Below are 22412 nucleotides of genomic sequence, written 5' to 3'. Positions count from 1 at the left end.
AACAAATTAAATTTGATATTTGTTTAGCTGATGTAAACTGATCATTAAACATGTAAAACAATGCTAATCGAAGGACGATCGCGACGTCACGCTACACTCTTGCCAAGTTTTCAAAATAATGATTGCTGGATAAATGCTGCAATAATAATTATTTTGGGCGTCCAGCGCAGTAGATACATAGCTATCTAATTTTAATGATCATGAATTTAAAACTAGAATATAAAAGAATAGACTAAAAATCTAATGCCAATTTCAAATTTAGAATTAGCTATAACAAAAAGAAATCAGTTTGATGCCTTTAGTTTTTTTAAGGCATTGTAGTTACAAATAATAAAAAGAAAATATGAAAAAAAAAACAAATGTAAATAAAAAAAGTTTATTGTCAACATCATAGCACTTTTTTTGTGCTCTCTTTGGCGTTTTCAATGAATTCCTCCATGATGTCCCCGCTTACTCCGAACTTTACGGGATTATCTTCCGTCAGGTACTCGAAGTATTTGCCGACAGCCTCTTCATGTTCAGGGAAGTCTAGAGAGCCTGAAAAAAAGGAGTGATTAAACTATTTGACATATCTACAGACAAATTTACTTTCGCTTTTAAATTATCTGTTTTTCGGAAAGTCTAGGGAGCCTGAAAAAAGAAGAGTAAACCATTTGACATACAGACAATATTACTTTCGCTTTTCAAGTTTCTTTTCTTTATAATATTCAGAATTGGCGCCAGATCAACATTATGCTAGCTGACCTTTGGTAGGTGATAGAGGGCTGCCTCCTTAGTAAAGTCTTAAGAAATGTGTAAATCTCGTAAAGTAGTAAATCAGTGGTTGAAAAATGTCTTTTAAATGTACCTACAATGTGTTGTAAAACTTAATCAATTCTTTAAATTTATCTGTTTATCTGACTGTTTATCTTATCCAGCGTGTGAAAATCATTTTGGATTTCTGCTAAGATATAAAGAAAATAAATTCAATGTGAATTTAAAAAACAAAACCTGATCACAAAAAAAAAAAACAAAAAAGTTTTTCCCGTACCGGGAATCGAACCCGAGCCTCCTGGGTGAAAGCCAGGTATCCTAGCCACTAGACCATACGGGAGATGACAAGAATGGTGAAATTATCAATTTATATTTACAGACCGAGAAATCAACAAAAAAAATTTTTCTTTTCAAAACTTCGGACTGAAATAAACAAAAGTTTTAGTATTATTTACTGTAATGAAAAGACCATAAACTGCAGATCAAATAAAGAACAAACAAAATGTCAGTCTTTGCGTCTTTATATGTATTCTTATTCGTCTTTTTTCTCTTTTATTTTTTTAAGGTTGCTAAAGAGTTTTTTTATACTGACCAGGGCGAATCATCCGAATCGCGTTCATGGCTTGGTCTGGCTGGAACCGGTGGAAGTGTATGAGGTAAGAAGCCAGCATGACGCCGCTGCGGCTGCGCCCCTGCCGGCAGTGGAGGGCCATCACCTGTTTTTCGAGGGTAAAAATAATTTTTATCATAACAATTTGGATCATATCTCTTGTGCTGTGGGAATTTTAAAAGAATAAAAAAATGTTGCTAAATTCTAATTTTGCCTCTATTACAGCGTCATAGAGTTCCATGAAGGGTTTATGTGTGGTTGACTGTACGACAAAAAGCGATTGTTGCGATTGCAAAACATCATCACAATAGCCAGGAATTCGTTGAAAGTTATCTATACTTTTCAACATAATTATTCTAAGGTTCAATCTACGAAACGTAGATTAGCCGATCAATACAAACATACAAAAGATTTTTTAGGGCTAATACTTATTAATTATGTACTTTTTTATTTTATTTTTTGTATTACAGTGTTCATTGAATAAATACTTTATTTTTACAAAAACAAAAACGCACTTCATATGGACACCAATGACTGTTACACCCTCGCAGCACAGCTGTTTTATGAAATTTGGAGCGGAGTATAGTTCAAGATCCGAAATCAAACACATGCTCGGTTTCGAAATACAGTTTCAACTATTTTTTTAAATATTTACATATAGGTCATTGTCAGTCGTATTTTGGTCATAAATTGGGTCACAGACACTTACCTCGTCACATTTATCTGCCCTTTTGCACACGTCAATGAACTTCTTAATCTGCTCGGTGGTGGGAATTTCGAACTCTTCAATAGGAATCTCTGTCCATTTTAACCTGGGGATATCATCCACTGGCGGTTTCTTACCCGCTGTCAATGTGACTAAATGCGTTATACCCTGATTAGTTAAAAACTTTAAATTTTCTTTGTTCCTAGGAAAGGCCATCGCCGCAATTTTTTTAGGTATAACCCATGAGAATTTTAAAGGCGGGTACGCATCAACTTCTATCTCTGGGAACGGGTTTTCTGGTATAATAACTGTCAACTCATTTCTGATTTCTTTTTTCGCGCCCGCCAGCGTTTTGTCGTCTTGCTCCGTGATGTCTTCCATCCTAGTGATCACGCGGTACTCTTCGTCAGCCATATTGAACTTCCCTTTCACTGTCACGAGAAATTAAAAAGTTTAAATTTGGCGCCAAAATTTAAAATCTAGAAATAATATTTTTTTATTTCGAAATACGAACACTGGCACTTTTCGCAATTGCAACTCTTTTCTCGGACCATCGGTCTACGATGTATTTTGTTGACTGACGAAAGGGCGGGAAAACTTGGCACATTATCCTATTTTCTGGAGAGCATGTAACATTTATTTCTGGAGCCCACCTTGACTACGTTATACGTGCCAATGCCAAGGTAAAGTTACATTTAAATTTGAATCTTAAGATTTTGGAATAAGAGTTTTAGAATTGTAATATTTTTGTTTTTCGTCATCGTTTTATGTTTGTTGTTCATAAAACATGTTACGCTAAAACATCTGTTGTCGGATATCGTTATAAACGAATAATGTGCCGTAAAGATAAATTACATTTGAAACGCTTTTCGCACGACGTTTACCAAAAAAACATAATGCTGTGCGCGGTGACGTCCAATTCTTGAATGGACGATGACGTCGGTATAAACAGATAATAAGACGAAAACACCGTCTCGCCTACACTGTATGAGTATATTAAACTGTACAGGAAAACTCATAAGTTGATATTTCATTAGATTTTAAATAATTGTTGCCAAATTTATCCACGGCTATTTCGCTTCTGGGTCCGCTTGTCATTAAGTGAAATTACAATAAAATATAATAACAAGGTATAATACTAATAATTTTAATACAAGTATTTCGAGAATATACCTTTTTAATGACTGTTAATAAAATAAAAAATCTTACATCAGTCGTCAGTTTCACACACAACAACTTATAACTGTGAAATTAAAAGTTATACTGATTAGTTTCGCCTTCTAGATATGGACACTCTAAGATTGATGAACTCATCAAAATCAGGCCAAAATACACTCTATGGCTTAATGTTAAGGTATAAATAGATTAAGTCATATTTGTTGATGTTGGCATCGTTTCGCTTTAGAAATGGGCTAAGGGCTTGTCCAAAAGATTGACAAGATATTGGCTTACGTTATCATTCATTCAAACGTCGTTTATATCATCTCAAAGTCTATACTTACAAATTGTATTGAAAATAAGAATCCAGCGTGTGCTCCGCACAATTTGGTCCTAATAATTAAATCATTATTTTATTATACATAAGGTAAGTAACCAGTTATTGCGAGGAGAAGTTAACCCTAGAGATACCAGCGCAACAATAAAAAGAAGTTAACAAAAAGACAGCTTCGATTTAAATAAGAATATATTTAATTACAACACAAGTGCTAGTGTAAATAACGTATCTCCTAAACTATAAAATCATTAAGAAGATCATATTTGGACCATTATTTTGAGCCAATCAAATAGTTCCCTTCTACTAAGGCAAGTACTGATCGAGAGCAAACTTAATGCGCTTTCAAGCTTATTTATCGAAGAAGTTTCTTTTTAACAGAAGCTTGAATCACTTCAGAAGATAACTGATTATAACCCTGTTTTAACTTCTAGTGAGTGATCTTCTAAATATTATAAACTATACTAATAATGTTTTCAAATGAAATCACATATATGATAAAAACGAATGCTCTCGAAATATACAAACCTTTATTCATAACATCATAATACTAAGGCAACCTGTGATATAAAATATTAATTAAGTACATTAAAAATAAGTACAAAATGATGTGATAACATAAATACTTGAAACATGATTCCAATACTGATTCTTAACAATACAAAATTTCGAATACTATAAAAAAATTCAACATACAAGTTCATGATTTGATATTTAAAAAAAGAAGTATCCCGAGTTACAAGTTTCCTGAAACCGTTTTTATTGTATTGGTGTACGTCAAGGTAGTGTTCTGGATCCCTTGAAATTTAAACATGAAATTTCTTATAAATCTTGATAAACGTACAATAAATTTCGTTCTGCCATGCCCCTTTATACGTGCACTTCTAAATGACTTCTAGATCATTGAGGACAATAGCTTGCATTAAAAAATATTACAAAGAAGTTTATTGCTTGCAACCCTAAATTTGAGTGCTCATGTACTTAGAAAACTAGTGGGTTTATTCACGACTTATGGGTAAGAAATACATATCATCAGAGCTCTTCATAAGAAAAGTATCGGAACAGAAAATATAAAGTGAGAAGATATACCATATCCCTTAATACATCGAGAAGAACCGAGAACCCAAAAATCTAAAACAGCCTGTAAAACTGCGACAATTTCTCCTATTCACATTAGTTGATAAATAAATTCATCCATAATTATCATATTCTTGCTTTATCTTGTTAACATCGTTAATGTTTATCAAGTTCAAAGCACATTACATAATAATAAACAAGGAACATGTAATATACATAAACTCGGGATACCTTTTTTTTAAACTACAATATTTAATACTTTCAGCCAGTCCTCTTATTTAATGTATGTTTAGCTTTTTTTATTATTTTTATTCTTAAAGCCTACCACTAGCAGAACAATTGCCACTTAACTAACTATGACTACATCGGAATAGTTGGAAGCGGCTATATTTACAAACGTTCGCTCCGGTATTGATTCAAAATATTTAGCTTATAATAACACATTATTTTTTTTATAACATCTAATTATAAGGCACAAAGCTAAAAGAAACAAATTTGTATTTGCGGCCTTTTTTCACTATCCATTTAATCCTTGTTACATTTTTGATCCACTTTTTTAAATGTTAACTTATATATTTTTTTATTAAGACGAATGTATAAACTAAGCTACAAAATGTGAATAAACAGCCTATCTACATTCGATACATAACTTCGCGTTAACTTTGCTGAAAATTTATTGTTATTAACCGTAATTATAGCCAGTATTTTTTATTCGAATAAGGCACGAATTACATAGTATGGATGTAATATTTTTTTAAAGATTATTTTTCGAAACTAGCTAAAAGCTGGCGTGTCTATAATGAATTTCTTTCTTGTCAGCAAACTAATAGGTTGAGACGTTCAATCAATCAGCCAATGGCGTCGTACCACAGGTAAAAAAGATGGCGATGATTGGCGGAATTACATTTGTTTTATACACAAGCAAAAACAGATTAAAGTTTGTTTTATGAGAAAAATACACAACAAGATATGAACAAACATATCATAAACTTTTTGGAGAGAAAACATTTTAGCACCTTTTTATTAGGACAATAATATTTGACACACTTGATTCCAAGGCACAGTAAACATCCAGAAAACTAAAAAATATGGTAACGACGTGAAAAATTCTCTTCAGAGCTGTATCATACATTTTAGTATTATTTTTCATTAAAAAGTTGGTCCCATCATACCGATAGAGCATTCAACTAATTGTAAACTAGCTAAATAATTTTAATACTTAAATTTCAAAATGGAATGGACAATGTTAGCAATTTTTAGGCTGATTTCATTATATAATTGACATAACAGTTGAATTCAAATATAAAACTTACGTCTAATAAAAATAAAGCACAATTTTACTTATAAGCTCTGATTCGAGTCATATGACCAAATTACAGTTCTTTCAAAAGTCTGTAAAATATATTTTGACCTCTTTGACAGATGTCAAATGCATATATATGTATTTTATGGTCTGACCTTTTTCGCACCCATGTCATAGTTATCATTCCATCCGGCTGTCCCAGTAATCAAGCTATATTTTACAGACAATTCTAGAACAACGTAAACACAAGGACAACAAGTCTAATACAACGTGAAACTGTTCAAATTCACATATTAAGGACATCATTTCGCAATCGCTACATTACAGATTGCATGTTCTCTCGTGCGGCCACTAGATGGCGCTTTACCTACTTATATCTACTGACCTACGATCGTATATTTCCGTAACTGCACAGATCCATACATATTTCATTTTACAATTGGTATAAAATTCAAGAAAATAGCGTCCCTGCTTCTATACGGACTAACGTATATGGTTTTTATCACTTGAGGTATACCGAAAATACCACACACTTCAACATTACTAATGTATAATATAATAATGACACTGTTTTGTCTTGTTTTGCCAATTTTTAACAGCATCTGTGAATTTACAGAAATATATGATCAAAGCTAGTGACGCTAGGTTATCCAATATCGATTACCGATAATCGATAATTACCGGCTAATTTATTGTCCAATCGTGAGCTTTTACGCTAACCTATTTACATAATACATCATTGGAATGTTACAACTATTCTCTTACACCATCTGGAATGTTCTTAATTAATCAATTTGAAAATTATTCCGATCGGTCTTTTTGGAAAGTTAAATTTCGCATAAAGATTTCAAATAAAAAAAAAAGAATTGACAGTTTTATATCGCCGTCATCAAAATCGGAATAATATAATGCCATATTGTATTATAAACTTAAGGAATGATTTGTCGTCTTCTTGCAAACGACGTTTTGTGTGCAATTGTTAGCCAATTTTATACGTCACCTCGGCTTATATTCGACGGCGCAGAATAGCGAAACCTACCGCCGAATGAAACCGAATGAAAACTCAGTAAAATAACGATCTTATTACAATTACATTAAACTTAAAATCCAAAAACAAAATGCATCCTGCTATCTCGCTTGTAATAGCGGACAGTTCAGCTCGCGGGTTTAAATCGCGCGTTCTGATAGGCTCAATCGCTCAAATATTTTCGCGCCATAAAAAAGTTACTTCGGTAATATGGTTAATGTGTCAAATAATGTCAGATTTTAGATGAAATAGAAAAATGTCATGGTGACTTACGGTGGTAATCACCTTTAGTTGCTCTTGCGATAACACATTTAGCAGTACTTTCCACTTTTATACAAAAAATCAAGGTTTAGGATACTCTTGAACTGACCTTCTATCTATATGCTTGTAATTCAAAGTCTACTTGACAGATTAATATGAAATTAATTACTGCCATCTAGTGACTGCCAAAGGGTATTATTTGTATAATTGATTTGTTACACTATCGATGTTTCCTACACTATCGACAATATTGATGTGTCTTACACTACCGATATAGGCTTTATTTTTCTTCTTATTCTTTTAAAATCTTAATAAATAGCAATGTTCGTTAACGGATACTGTCTCCTTTGATTGATAAAATCGTAGTCACTGTAGTTAGGCCGCTAAATATCATTAATAATATAGATATAATTAGATGTTTTAGGATAGCTTTTCACGTATTATAGAATTGTTTTAAACTATTGATGTTACTCACTATCGATTATATTTTAAATGTCGATAGTATTGATTGTTTCATTGTATCGATACTATCGACTTTTACACTATCGATATAGATTTTCTCTCCTTTTTTTTCTAAAATCGGAATGTTCGTTACAGATACCGTCTCCTGTATCTTCCTAATACAAACTCCACATATAAGAGATGTACCACTTGACCGTCACCCTTTGTAGGGATGTGTTTAAAGTTAAGCTGTTGGTTAGTTATTTTGTATAAACAATCGTTAGAAATAAATTTTAAGACACGATCGATAGTCTTAACATCAATTGGTTTTCGCAAAAGGCTAATACTATTCATGTAATTGATATGTTATGTCATTATCGATGTTTTCTACACAACCGGAAGTATTGCTTGTGATTATCAATAGTATCGACTTTTATACACTATCGACAGAATAGATTGATTACACAAAATTGAAATCTATAAAATTGTTTTACACTATCGACAATATCGATGTTTCTTACACTATCGACATAGGCATTATGTTTCTTCTTATTTATTTTTTTAAATCTTAACATACCGGAATGTTCGTTACTGACACCGTCTCTTGTATCTCTTTAATACAAACTGCACAAACTAGAGGTGTAACACTTGTCCGTCGTCCTTCGTAGAAATGTGTTGGAAGTTCGACTGTTCCGGTTGTTCGTCTAAAGTCACCGCGGTGAGGTCGACGATCTCATCCTGTTCGTCTTGGTCGAATCTGTTAGGAAAAGATGAATAAATAACGTTTAACATTTTGAAGTGATACTCATTTTTATTTGATAAATATTAAAGTCAATTTACATTTATAATACAATTAGAGGTCGGTCGTGACTTAGTACGCGTGGAATCAATCCCGCGGGAATTGCGGGAGAATAAGTCTTAGTAACTCCAGCTATCTACATACCAAAGTTAATCTTAATCGGTTCAGTGGTATTTGCGTAAAAGGTAACAAACATATGTACACACTCACACGCATTTATACTATTAGCAAGTTATTTTTATGTCTGACGAAATTTATATGCAATTCCATACAAATTCGCGATTACTTGCACTAACCCCGCGTTTGATCGCACTAACCCCTCAGTTAGCCCATCGCCTAAAACATATAAACAAAACTAGCTGTCCCGGCAAATGTTGTTTTGCCATATAAATATAAAGTAATATCTAGTAACAAAAAAAATGTTAAGAGTGGACAACCCTTATCACTAAGGGGTATGAAAAATAGATGTCGGCCGATTCTCAGAACTACTCAATATGCTCACAAAATTTCATGAGAATCGGTCAAGCCGTTTCGGAGGAGTACGGGAACGAACATTGTGACACGATAATTTTATATATAAGACTAGCTGTGCCCGCGACTTCGTCCGCGTGGAATAGTTATTTTGGGCATCATTGGAGCCCTCAAGGATGAATATTATAAATTTCCCCGTTTTATTTCACATATTCCATTATTTATTCGCTCCTAATAGTTGCAGCGTAATGGTATACTAAGCCTGGTAGCCTTCCTCGATACATAGTCTATTCGGTGCAAAAATAATTTTTCAATTCGAACCAGTAGGTAGTTCCTAAGATTAGCGCCTTCAAACAAACAAACACTTCAGCTTTATAATATAAGTATAGATTTTTAAGTAATTTCTAGTTAAAAAAAATGTTCAGGGTGGACAACCCTTATCACTAAAGGGTATGAAAAATAGATGTTGGCCGATTCTCAGACCTACTCAATATGCTCAAAAAATTTCATACGTACGGGAACGAACATTGTGACACAAAAATTTTATATATAAGATAAAAAAAATATGGGATGGGAGTGCCGTATGGTTCCCGGCACCAATACAAAAAAGAACAGGACCACTCCATCTCTTTCCCGTGGATGTCGTTAAACGCGACTATGGGATAGGCTTACAAACTTGAGATTCTTTTTTAGGCGATGGGCTAGCAACTTGTCACTATTTGAATCTCAATCCTATCATTAAGCCAAATAGCTGAACGTGGCCTATCAGTCTTTTCAAGACTGTTGGCTCTGTCAACCTCACAAGTGATATAGACGTGACCATATGTATGTATAAAATATATACATATATATAACGTACGTACCTGTCGTCCGGCTCGCTGTCGTGCGCGTGCGCATCGGCGGCGGGCGCGGGCGCGGCGCGCTGGTTGGCGGGCCGCACCGTGATGATCAGGTTGGACGAGTTGGCCACCATCATGTCCGTCACCTGATTTGAAATAAATAAATATAAATATATGCGGGACAAATTACACTGATTGAGTTAGCCTCGAAGTAAGTTCGAGAATTGTGTTACGAGATACCAACTCAACGATACTATATTTTATAATAAATACTTATATAGATAAACATCCAAGACCCAGGCCAATCAGAAAATGTTCTTTTCTCATCATGCCCCGACCGGGATTCGAACCCGGGACCTCCGGTGTCACAGACAAGCGTACTACCGCTGCGCCACAGAGGCCGTCGGATTTGAACACCCATACATATAATCACGTCTATATCCTTGGTAGACAAGGCTAACAGTCTTAAAAAAGACTGGCAGGCCACGTTCAGCTTAATGATAGAATTGTGATTCAAATAGTGACAACTATTTTAATTTCAATTCTATTATCAAGCCAAACGGCTGAACGTGGCCTAACAGTGCTTTCAAGACTGTTTGTTGTCTCTGTCTGCCCCACAATAGTTTAGTGCCGTGTGGCCCCCGTCATTTTAGAATAGGACCACTCCATACTATTTCCATGGATGTCGTAAAATACGACTAAGGGAAAGGCTAATAAAGGCTAACCAACTTAGAACTTTTCTTATAGGCGAACCTTTCACCTTTTTTTTGTTTTAATACCGGGGTATTAAAACAAAAAAAGGGTCACTCCATTTCTTTCCCATGGATGTAGTAAAAGGCGACTAAGGGTAGTAAAAGGCAACTAAGGGATAGGTTAATAAACTTGGGAATCTTTGTTAGGCAATGGGTAAGCACAACCTGTCACTATTTGAATCTCAATTCTATTATTAAACCATACAACTGAATGTGTCCTTTCAGCTCTTCTCAAGACCGGTTGGTTCTGTCTACTCCGCAAGGGATAAAGACGTGACCATATAGCATATACAGTTTCGAAGCGAGCAAAAACAGGCGACAAAAGCTAGCAATAGAAAAGAAATAAAAACCAACTGACCTGATCCAGAGTCTTATTGGATACGTCAATACCGTTGACTTCCAGCACTTCATCGTTGACCCCCAGAAGGCCGGTAGACTCTGCCAATCCCCCGGGGACGAGTCGGGATATGAAGATGCCCGGGGAACGCTCCACACCGTTCGGAGTCACCCTAACTGATGTACCATCCCTGGGAAAATGAATTTACATTAGGCCTTCGTATGGCGGTGCTAATATAAAAGTAACAAAATGTATACTAATATTATAAAGCTGAAGAGTTTGTTTGTTTGTTTGAACGCGCTAATCACAGGAACTACTGGTTTGAATTGAAAAATTCTTTTTGTGTTGAATAGACCATTTATCGAGGAAGGCTTTAGGCTATTTAACATCACGCTGCAACTATTAGGAGCAAAGAAATAATGGAATATGTAAAAAAAACGGGGACAATTATTCATCCTTCATCCTTGAGGGCTTCAATGATGCCCAAAATAACTATTCCACGCGGACGAAGTCGCGGGCACAGCTAGTAAATTATAAATATATTCTTTGAAATTTTTGAGCCTTCTCCCTTCTGGCGTTAACTCTTATTTTCATCCTCACCTCTCTGGAGAGGAGTCTGGGGTGCACCTTTGTTTATGATCCAACCTCCGTAGAATGGCACGCGCGACGCCGTTTTTATCGCTTCGCTTTTTATATGATGTGAAACGGGACAGGGATAGTTTTTCGAAAAAAATGGCACGTGCCATGCTCTGGAGACTGGATTGTGAGTCCGCCACGAACAGATATAGCTTGTGAGCTCCGCAACCTCAGCAGGGGAACCTAACCCGTTTTGTATTGATCATGGTTACACATCCATTTGCCTATATGTGCAGGTATAACTACGATGTTTTTCTCTCACAATAAGACAGTCGGTTAGTACTGAAACTAATGTATAAAACTCAGAAAAGTAGGTACGGCCTAGGTACTTATTCATTCGACCACCGTCTCTCAATACCCATAGACGTCATATCATATGTATTTAGTGAAAATCTTACCTAATGAAAAATCCTAAAGGTCGGTCTGAGCCGTGTTTCAATAACTTAACTCTTCTACATGTTTCTGGTACTATGTCGACGTCTATTATTGCTGATACCTGAAAAAATACAAAATTATGTTATATAGGTATTCTTCCATTAACTTCGGTTTAGATTTAGCTGTGAAGAAGTAACAAACTTTCATATTTATAAGTTTGGATGGATCGATTATATCAAACTATTAATAATATTTATTTAATTTAAAAATGTTAATTCGCTACGAAAAAAATATTTAACAGATTAGGTGATTTAATTAAGTATTTTTTTATTGTAAGGGAACTATCATAATGCGATAGGTTTCCGACCTTTGAAACTTCATAAAATTATACTTTAATATAAAACATACCATTCTGAAATCGTGCGGGTTGGATATCGCCAATCCTTTGTTCTTCGCCGGGGTGCCGCTGAGTATAGACGATATGATGTTGCGCGGACGCATCGTGCCGTAACCGTTGAGTTCTTCCAAACTGTCACCTGAAAAAAGAAACATTTTTATTTTATAATTTTAAATTCAGAATCTTTGAGTCCTTCAAACTGTCACCAGAATATTAAAAAAATATATATAATTTTAAATTTAGAACCCTTTTGGCTCAAGTATTTTTTACGGGAAAAATTACGCAGATTGCACCAGCCAAGGAAGATTGAGACTTGTGTTAAGCAACACTAATACAACTAATTTTATATTAAATACTTAAATAGATTTGCTCTTACGGTGAGGGAAAACATCTTGAGAAAACCTGCACATTCAGCCAACTGGATGTGTATGTAACCGTGATCTAAGAGAATCTAAACTCTAGATTCTCTTGCAAAGGTCTGAGTCGCTTCGTGTAAAAACCTGACTCACCCTTAAGTTAAGTGCGTACTTAGGGCTTCTCTTTTGAGTGTTTTAGTTTTCTCTTTTGGACTATAGCCAGGAGGAAGAAGACTTAGATTCAAATAGTGACAGGTTGGTAGCCCATCCCCCAAATAAAGAATCCCAAGTTTGTAAGCCTATCCCTTAGTCGCCTTTTACGATATCCATGATAAAGAGATGGAGTGGTTTTATTATTTTTTTTATATTGTACAAATTGTATTGTATTCATTCATTTAGTCAGTACAAGTGTTTGTTCGAAACAAAACAACTATTTCCCCTTTGCGAATAAATATGATTTGTTTCTATTGCAATACAAACCTAATTGGTTTAGTAGTGAGTCAACCAACGCACAAGTAAGGCCGCATTACTAATCCTATACATACATAGTTATAGTACAGTTAACCGCGTAACACATCCCACACAGAACTCTATAGCGCGGTAATAGAGACGAATTCGCAGTAAATTTAGGTATGTCGATGTGCTGTTGATTGTACTATGGCTCTGAATTGAATTCCTTCGCGGTGCAAATGTGTTTTACCATATTGTTCTTTAGTTATATTGATTAAGTTGAGCTTGTTCGCTTCCTATATGCCTTTGGTGCCGAGTGGTTCCCGGAACTTTGGAGTATGGCCACTTCATATTTCTCATTGATGTCGTAAAAGGCAACTAAGGGATTGACGCTTCTCTTCCCGTGCGGATTGTAGGGGTAAATCAAGGGGCTAATAGACTATTGCGATTCTTCTTTTAGACGATGGGCTTGCAACCTGTCACTATTTGAATTTCAATTCTATCATTAAACCATACGGCTGAAAGTGGCCTTTCAGTATTTGCGAGTCTTTTGGCTCTGTCTACCCCGTAAAGGATAAAGGCGTGATTATATGTATGTATTGTAGGTATCTATACTAATTTTATAAAGCTTAAGAGTTTGTTTGTTTGAACGCGCTAGTCTCAGGAACTACTGGTTCGAATTGAAAAATTCTATTTGCGTTGAATAGACCATTTATCGAGGAATGCTTTAGGCTATATAACACCACCCTCCAAATATAAGGAGCAAAGAAATAATGGAAAATGTGAAGAAAAAAAAAACGGGGAAAACTATTCATTCTTGAGGGTTTCAATGATGCCCAAAATAACTATTCCACGCGGACGAAGTCGCGGGTCACAGCTATAGTCTATACATTTATTAGTTCAATAGGCTCGCACCTGAATCCCAGCAGCGTCGCATAAGTGCTGTTCCTTCTACCGTAACGGAAGGTTGAACATACATGTTTAGAAGAATGCTCAATTTATAAGCGGAAAGCGGAATTGAAGAAATACTTGTTCATAACAAGTTTTATATAAGTTAATAAGCTTAATCAACTGCGCATACACGTTTAGGATGGTAAGTTGGAACAATTTTAGTTATTAAGAAACCTTGTATTTTATTACTTAGTGTCTGTTGTGTTGCCTTTATAAATAAATAAAAATAAAATAAAATAAATGCCCGATAAAAAGGTTTAATTCTACATGCGAATTAAGCAGGCGAAGTTTCAAATCCTGCTACAGTCATATAGCAATGACTTTTTTCTGAATTATGTATATTAGTTTGAGTGATAACCAATGATATTACGATGATGGAAAACACCTAGGGAAATCTGTACATTCTGAAGAGTGGAGGTGTAATCATAATCATGTCCAATACGTGTTATATTCCCCTGAAAAGGTCGCAGAGGTGAGGTGGGAGTCGCTTCGTGTAAAAACATGATTCACCCAATCCTGGAATCATGGTTTAAAGCGGACCCCGGGATCCTCTCCAGAGGGATGAGGATGTAAACGGGACTAGAGCCAGCCCTTGTAGCATGGCACGCGCAATACAGTTTATATAGAATAGAATAGATTTATTTTCAAAATTGGATACGAGGTATCACTTATTGACGTCACATCACTTAAATCTAATTATTACTACTACCGCTTCCAAAGCGCATGTGTAGAAGAAGCGGCGGAACAAACTACACTGCAGCATTTTTACCGGACGTCAATTGACAAATATAGATCTCTTAAATCTAAATCGTGGACGAGTGCACATTGTCTAAATTAAAAAACATGATTACAAAACATATCGCGCGAAAACCTATATCCGCTGTCCCGTTTCACGTCATAATAAAAAGCGAAACAGCGATAGTTTTTCGCGCTAAAAAACAGACGTCGTGCATGCCATAGGTACCTACCTACCACGGGGGCAAGAGGAAATAGATGTAGTTGTGCGGTAAATTCCGCTGTCAGTTCACAACTTGACACCGTACACAAATGATAGGTACACCTACCTACACTCTATTTGCCGTAGTCCCGAGTCACGGTCACGGCTTGTCAGTGGCGTGCTTGCAATTATTATGTGTTTGAGGAATTCTAGACGTTCCACCCACTAAAACTCTAGTTTGATTTGATTCCAGGTCAAGAGTACCACTGCCAAGTAGACTTCGCATGACATTCACCAAATTCGAAGAGTTAAAGTTAGGTCACCTAAACTGACTAGCTTGCATGAAGAGAGTAATGAATGTGGATGAAGTGAAAGAAGTGTGCAGAGGTCGTGGCAAGCGGAAATATTTATCATATGGAAAGGTGCATAAAAAAATGATTCATACATACATATAGTCACGTCTATTTCCCTTGCGGGGAAGACAGGGCCAGCAGTCTTGATAGGCATAAGACTGATAGGCCACGTTCAGCTGTCTGCCTTAATGATAGAATTGAGATTCAAATAGTGACAGGTTGCTAACCAATCGCCAAAAAAAAATACCAAGTTTATAAGCATATACCTTAAAATATAAAATTAATCAAATATCGACTTTATATAGATACATTATGAACTGACAAAAACTGGTATGGGAGTGAAATTGAGGGTGCAAGTTTGTATGGAACTTCGTCATTTTTGAATCGATATAAAAAGCTATAAATAATTAATTATTATATTTATAAATAATGGAAAATGTGAAATATATGGGGAAAATTATTCACCCTTGAGGGCTTCAATAATATTCCACGCGGACGAAGTTGCGGGCACAGCTACTTTTAAATATGTATAATCAAAACGAGTCTGACATGTCCGTGCACATTAGAGCCAATTAGAAATGCGTCACGCTGACTGCTCATCACTTGTATCCCGTTTTGGGATTATAGACCTTCTTACCTGGGTCACAATGACGAGATTAGATGTGATGATTTATCACTATGTATATAATCAACGTAGTATAAATTTTACTGTGGTTATAGTTCCGTTTTACCGCTATCGTGTGACTTTTTTTTAAAGTTAACTGCACACTGTCACGTCTACGTCTCTTACGGGGTAGGCAGTCTTGGAAAGACTGATAGGCCACATTCGGCTGTTTGGCTTAATGATAGAATTGAGATTCAAATAGTGGTAGCCCATCGCTCAAAGTATCCCAAGTTTATAAGCCTATCCCTTAGTAGGTATATAAGTTTATTTGAATTATTATGAGCCCATTAAAATTCTCTGTCAGACCCAATGGTTAACTGGTAGATAATGCTTCTACGAGTATCATTAGGTCAGCCAATTGTGTGTACGTATAATACATATTTTAGCAGTTCGCTGTTGCTTTCAATTTTTGCTCACAAAGATACCCATCCCGTATCAAAGTGGGTTAAAAAAAGCAATTCAATTGACCGTAATGTCATGAAACAAAACAATTGACAATAATCTCCAGACTCGATGAGATAATAAATTGGTCCTTGGCCTGCCGGTGTAAAAGTCTCGATCAATGGGCACTAGATATCATTGTTCTATAGTTTATAGTCATGGCTATATCCCTTGCGGGGTAGACAGAGCCAGCGGTCTTAAAAAGATGAAAGGCCACGATCAGCTGTATGGCTTTATGATAGAATTCAAATAGTGACAGGTTGCTAAACTATCGCCAAAAATAAAGAATACCAAGTTTATAAGCATATCCCTTAAAATATAAAATTAATCAAATATCGACTTTAATTCAATACATTATGTACTGACAAAAACTGGTATGGGAGTGGTGGCGGATTCTATGCAAATTCGTCAACAATAGTTAAGCCTAGTTAGTACATCTGACTTCATCTCATTGTTATTTAGACAATTATGGGCTGTGTGCTAAATAGTGGTAATGGGCGTCAACATGGTTATCTAATTAATACATACATATATCTCGTCTTACGGGGTAGACAGAGCCAACAGTCTCGAAAAGATTAAAAGGTAGCCTTCCAGTCTTTTCGAGACTATTGCTTCTGTCTATCACATTAGGGTCAAAACATATTATGTATGAAAATCTAATATCATTTTATACTAATATTATAAAGCTGAAGTGTTTGTTTGTTTGAACGCGTTAATCTCAGGAGCTACTGGTTCGAATTGAAAGTTTCTTTATGTATTGAAAAGATCATTTATCAAGGAAGGCTATATAACATCACGCTGCAACTATAGAAGCAAAGAAATAATGAAATATGTGAAAATAACGGGGAAAATTATTCATCTTTGAGGGCTTCAATGATGCCCAAAATAACTATTCCACGCGGACGAAGCAGCGGGCACAGCTAGTTGATTAATAAAAAATCATATGTTACAATAAAAAAGGCAAAGATGTATTTCCACTTGTCATGATCCCTGCAAACTTCTTTCGCTTCATCCACATTATAACTCTGTTTTACAGCTCATCAGTTTTAAGCTGTCCCTATCCAATTTGATCAAGGTAAGTTGTGGTAAAAGAATAAGAGGAACCTACCTTTCCTCTGAATAATGACCCTGAGTAAAGGTCTCGCTGTGAGCAGCGCCCTGGCCAAATTGTCATCATTGTTGATCGGTAACAGATCCCCGTCCCGAGGGTCTGTGTACGATATCAGGAACGCCACGTCGTGAAGCCGGTGCAGTTTCTCTATGAGAGCCTTGAAGTCTTCGTACTTGAGCTTCTCTGTCCGACTCAGTGAGAACCTTCGGAACTCTGCGTCGAACTGAAAGCATACATACATATGTTCACATCACGAAAAAACACGCCTTTTCTAGGGATTTAAGAATAAGAAGGCCTCTTTTTGAATACAGCTAATATACTACATACATACATATATAACTATATCCCTTGTGTCACATCTATATCCCTTGTGGGGTAGACAGAGCCAACAGTCTTGTAAAGACTGATAGGCCACGTTCAGCTATTTGGCTTAATGATAAAATTGTGATTCAAATAGTGACAGATTGCTAGCCCATCGCCTAAAAAAGAAGTTTTGTAAGCCTATCCCTTAGTCGCCTTTTACGACATCCATAGAAAAGAGATGGAGTGGTCCTATTTTGTTTTGTACTGGTGCCGGTAACCACACGGCACTGAAAGGAAAGATTCGGATATTATCAAAAAAATAACTTTTTCTGAAAGCTATATTGAATATTTGAAATAATAGTAGTCTATGCCGTAAAACACGCCTTTTCTGGGGATTTAAGAATAAGAAGATAGCCTCTTTTTGAATACAGATAATATAATATCGTCTTTAATTACGCACCTATGGAGAGGAACCTGAGCTGCTCCTTTGATTTGATAGTGAGTGATTAGTTGAGTAAGGTTAAATTAAAATAAATACGTTTTTAAGTTTTGCCCCTGTAGCATGACACACACGATGGCATTTTCATCGCCCAAAAAACTTTTACTGTCCCGTTTTAAGTCATAATATAAATTTTTCCATGCGAATAAACCTGCTATGGAGGTTGGTGATGCTTTGTGTTTAAACCTTAGAATCCGGCGAATAGAGTATCTTTTGATATATTACTGCCTGATAAAGTAGTAATAAATTTTAATAAAAAAATAATAATTTTTAGCTTATATTTTAAAGCTGAAGAGTTTGTTTGTTTGAACGCCCTAATCTCAGGAACTACTGGTTCAAATTGAAAAATTATTTTTGTGTTGAATAGACCATTTATTGAGAAAGGCTTTAGACTATATAACATCACATTTCAACTTTTAAGAGCAAAGAAATAATCGAAAATGTTAAAAAAAGGGGTAAATTATTCATCCTTGTGGGCTTCAATGATTCCCAAAATAACTATTCCACGCGGACGAAGTCGCGGGCACAGCTAGTAAAAAATAAGAGTGAATTTTTTTTCAGGCTTGATGTTATTTTGTATCATGACTAATTATAGTTGTAAAAGGCCAAGTTCTTTATTAGGTTGTTCCATAATGCGTAAAATGTTTACTACCAACAAAGATAATCTGCACCTTATCTACTGTTAACTAGATAAGAATATTTACATACTTTTCTGAATACACATTCATAACAGTAACAGTACCTTTATACTTTTCATAAGTTACTAAGTAGTTGTGTGGAATCAATGTATACTGCACATCTTGGTGTTTAAATGACAACCACATAAATAAGAATCACTAGTTTTTAATGGGCCTGGCACTAATGGCTAGCCTTCAGTATTTTGACATATATATACATATAAAATCACACCACTTTCCTGGAGGCAGAGACTTCATGTTTCCCCTTGCTACAATAAATGCATTCTCATTCTCTCGCTTCAACCTCATTCATTACTCTCTTCATGCAAGCTGGTCAGTTTCATAAATAACAAATTTAACACAATACAATATTTATATGAAGGACTAGCAACTGGGACTATAGCTAGGAAGAAGAAATGTTTATGAATCAATTTAGTTAGAGTATTCTGAACAGGGAGATGTGTCATTAAAATATGCCAATGCCATACAATTCAACACTGTATTGCTTGAAAACTGGTGGCCTCTGACAACTGCTGATATCCGTCCACTCTTATAAATTTGGAGTACAGTTACCAGAGGTTTGTGCTTTATATTTTAACGCATTTAAGTTATTATCCACTGACCATTGACCTCAAATCTTACTAGAAAAAGTTTGTGTAACCTTTATCAGTGTATCTTTTTGTTCTTTTTATATCTGTCTCTTTTTATTCACTAAATATCTATAGCAGACACTATATTTATGTTTGAAATAGAACAAAACTAGTTAAAAAATAGGAATGAAACTTAGTTCAAAACCACGTATCTGGGTATTTATAATCAGATGTCTCTCCACGTTTTGTACTACGAATGCACACGGAAATTATTGAAAATAACTTGAGAATGAGTAATGATTTCATAGTGTATATCTTCAACCATAAAATCTAGGCTAATAAGCTTGCGTGTCTCAAATTAGTTACAATATTATTATAATCGGTTACTCACTTTGGTTTTGACTTCAACACTTTGGCTGTCAATTCTCGCTGCTATTTTATTTTTGGACATTTCGATAGCATTTATCACTTAAATGTATAAAATTTAACACTATTATATTAGGCACTTTAATTTTAACACACCATTATAAAATTATTTTATATTTATTAGATTAAAAACGACGTGATGATCAGTTGCCGTTCAACTCTCGCGTCGTAATTTTCATAAGTTTGTTTTGCATTGCGACATTTTTGTCGTATTAGTAATATTTGACCAATGACGGTTTTGTTGATTTCAAACAAATTTTTTTATTGGTAGAGATAGTAAGCTGTGCTCGGATTTTTTAGTAATAGAGAACTAACTGAATTGTAAATCCGAATATTTATCAATAATTTCCTACTTCTTTTTAAAATTGAAAATTGTACAATAAAAATTAAATAAGTAAATATCAGAATTCTTGATTTTAACTTAACATCTGCTGCCATAGATTTTAATAGGGTGCTGCGTAATACAATACATAAGTCTTTGATTTAAAAAAACAAGATGTCAAAGTTTTGTTGACATTATACGTCACTCAGCACAACATGCATTCAGTGTTGCTAACTCCGTGCTTTCGGTGCCAAATCTAGCGCTTTTTCATCAAGAATAAGCAAACCATCGCAATTTTATGTTTTTTTTTTGTTATTGGGTTACACACAAACTTGTATTTCTGAAATATATTATATACAAGCTATCCCAGCAAACGTTGATTTGCCATATAAATAATTTCTAGTAACCAAAAAATGTTAAGAGTGGACAACCCTTATCACTAAGGGGTATGAAAAACTGATGTTGGCCGATTCTCAGATCTACTCAATATGCTCACAAAATTTCATGGGAATTGGTCAAGCCGTTTCGGAAGAGTACGGCAACAAACATTGTGACACGGAAATTTTTACATATAAGAAGTTTAAAATTTTGAGATTAGTACCGCATTACATTTGCATCATTTTGGCGCTTTTATAGATATTGAGATTTCTCATCTCTCATCTCATACATACATAACGCCGTTTTCCCGGAGATAAGACACGCAGACTACATTATTTACATTTGACACGATCGCTGCACATTTCTTTTGAAATTCATCCACATTCATCAATAAAATTTTATGCTCGTGCAAGGTTTTCGTGTGCTCTCGTTTTTCATCAGAACGACCCGATTTGATCAAGTTGAAACCATCATTACTCAAACTGTGTACTATTCTACTAAACTTACAAACCTCAACTTATGATTAATATCTTTGTAGGCACGAATATTGTCACAGTGAAGTGTTTTTTTTTATCAAAATCTATGCGAATTAATCGGAGACTGTTGGCAGCACTATCTAAACCACCCATTATCAAAAATAAAGAAAAACTTACAATACATTCGATGTCATTTTAAAAACATACAAACATTTTAACAAAAAATGGAAAAATAAATTCATAAATGAAAAAAAAAGTATAAGAGGAACTACACAACGCCTAACATAATGACGAAACTGGTCAATAAAGATGCCGCGAGGTTGAACCCATGTCTGAAGGTGAATAAACAAAATTAAGTTTTAAGGTTTGTGAAAATAATATTATGTAACAAACTTTCTTTATAGGAACAGGAACAATCGTACGAATGTCTCAACAAAAACGGATATGATCAAGATAAATGTCAGCAGCATTTTGATAACTACAACACATGCAAGAAATTTTGGGTGAGATATTTTGTACCTATTCATATTCTTTTGTTTTGTGGGATTTCTAGTCTGATTAGCTGTACGACCGACCACTCCGTCTCATTCCCATGGATGTCGTAAAAGGCGACTAGGTGATAGGCTTACAAATAAATAGTTATTTTTACTGAAAATTCAATGTCATTGGAAAATGTGTTCTTTATCATTTACAGGGGAGTGTATACAAGGACAGGAAAGCCAAGAAAATCTATCCATACTTACCAGAAGTTGAAGAAAGAGAGAAGATTAAAGCAGAATTCTTCAACAAATTTAGAAACAACTGACACTAAATAATAGATAATTTTAGCTGCATTTAAACATGGAAGAAAGGATATTTTTGATGACTAATTATATTTTAAGTAGGTAGTGAAAATGTCTTGTCATAAAAACTTTAATAAATTTTAAATTATTATTATTAATCTTTATTTTCATAAAAAAAAAACAAAAAACAGGTGCTTCACAGGACAGCATTTAAGAAAGATTTTTTTTAAGGCTTTTCCATACATAGTTTGATCTTTTTTTTTTAATTCCATATTGTGCCTCCCTAACCTAGAACACTATGTCATTGGCGCTTGAAAAACGATATACGATTTTATAATAGGTTATGGAGTCTGTTCTTGATATGCCTAACCAAAAATTCAAAGAGTATATAAAGAAAGTACTTTGTGAGAAGGCTTATTA

At 34.9% G+C, this 22412-nt stretch overlaps 3 protein-coding genes and 1 non-coding gene across 5 annotated transcripts; 1 reads left to right on the top strand and 3 right to left on the bottom strand.

The window, feature by feature from the left end:
- Positions 1-386: 386 nt before the first annotated feature.
- Positions 387-3294, bottom strand: LOC106135898 (dual specificity protein phosphatase 23). 2 transcript variants are annotated; one of them, XM_060951257.1, is made up of 4 exons: positions 3279-3294; positions 2073-2500; positions 1346-1469; positions 387-537 (listed from the first exon to the last, which is right to left on the bottom strand). In XM_060951257.1, exons 2-4 carry the CDS (start codon positions 2481-2483, stop codon positions 389-391), a joined length of 684 nt encoding a protein of 227 aa, XP_060807240.1. In that variant the 5' UTR covers positions 2484-2500; positions 3279-3294; the 3' UTR covers positions 387-388. The 2 variants fall into 2 exon arrangements, with proteins under 2 accessions (XP_060807240.1, XP_060807239.1); XM_060951256.1 differs by lacking the exon at positions 3279-3294 and adding an exon at positions 2584-2666.
- Positions 1022-1093, bottom strand: Trnae-uuc (transfer RNA glutamic acid (anticodon UUC)). Its single transcript has one exon. It is a non-coding gene; the product is annotated as a tRNA-Glu (tRNA).
- Positions 3295-6471: 3177 nt separating the features above from the next.
- On the bottom strand, positions 6472-20220 carry LOC106135827 (partitioning defective protein 6). The gene is made up of 7 exons (XM_060951345.1): positions 20000-20220; positions 17537-17762; positions 12288-12415; positions 11903-12000; positions 10890-11058; positions 9804-9925; positions 6472-8427 (listed from the first exon to the last, which is right to left on the bottom strand). The coding sequence occupies exons 1-7, from the start codon at positions 20057-20059 to the stop codon at positions 8304-8306; spliced, it is 927 nt and encodes a 308-aa protein (XP_060807328.1). The 5' UTR covers positions 20060-20220; the 3' UTR covers positions 6472-8303.
- A 1112-nt stretch (positions 20221-21332) lies between these two features.
- On the top strand, positions 21333-22144 carry LOC106135892 (coiled-coil-helix-coiled-coil-helix domain-containing protein 7). Its single transcript, XM_013336293.2, has 3 exons — positions 21333-21548; positions 21615-21713; positions 21905-22144. Exons 1-3 carry the CDS (start codon positions 21498-21500, stop codon positions 22013-22015), a joined length of 261 nt encoding a protein of 86 aa, XP_013191747.1. The 5' UTR covers positions 21333-21497; the 3' UTR covers positions 22016-22144.
- The last annotated feature ends 268 nt before the right edge of the window (positions 22145-22412 follow it).

Source organism: Amyelois transitella, chromosome 24 (genome assembly GCF_032362555.1).
Source record: "Amyelois transitella isolate CPQ chromosome 24, ilAmyTran1.1, whole genome shotgun sequence".
Taxonomy (NCBI): Eukaryota; Metazoa; Arthropoda; class Insecta; order Lepidoptera; family Pyralidae; genus Amyelois; species Amyelois transitella.
Note: the sequence above shows the minus strand (reverse complement) of the source record. Positions and strands in the feature narration are given on the sequence as shown.

Bases quoted from the DNA above. Each gene is read 5' to 3' on its own strand.
- LOC106135898 (XM_060951256.1), bottom strand. From the start codon at position 2,623: ATGGTCCGAGAAAAGAGTTGCAATTGCGAAAAGTGCCAGT. The intron at 1,470-2,072 runs GTAAGTGTCTGT...CTCGAAAAACAG, and splicing joins GGGCAGATAAATGTGACGAG to GTGATGGCCCTCCACTGCCG. The intron at 538-1,345 runs GTCAGTATAAAA...CCTTTTTTTCAG, and splicing joins GATTCGGATGATTCGCCCTG to GCTCTCTAGACTTCCCTGAA.
- LOC106135827 (XM_060951345.1), bottom strand. From the start codon at position 20,059: ATGTCCAAAAATAAAATAGCAGCGAGAATTGACAGCCAAAGTGTTGAA. The intron at 17,763-19,999 runs GTGAGTAACCGA...GTATGCTTTCAG, and splicing joins GTGTTGAAGTCAAAACCAAA to TTCGACGCAGAGTTCCGAAG. The intron at 12,001-12,287 runs GTATGTTTTATA...GTATTTTTTCAG, and splicing joins ACCCGCACGATTTCAGAATG to GTATCAGCAATAATAGACGT.
- LOC106135892 (XM_013336293.2), top strand. From the start codon at position 21,498: ATGACGAAACTGGTCAATAAAGATGCCGCGAGGTTGAACCCATGTCTG. The intron at 21,549-21,614 runs GTGAATAAACAA...CTTTCTTTATAG, and splicing joins GGTTGAACCCATGTCTGAAG to GAACAGGAACAATCGTACGA. The intron at 21,714-21,904 runs GTGAGATATTTT...TATCATTTACAG, and splicing joins ACACATGCAAGAAATTTTGG to GGGAGTGTATACAAGGACAG.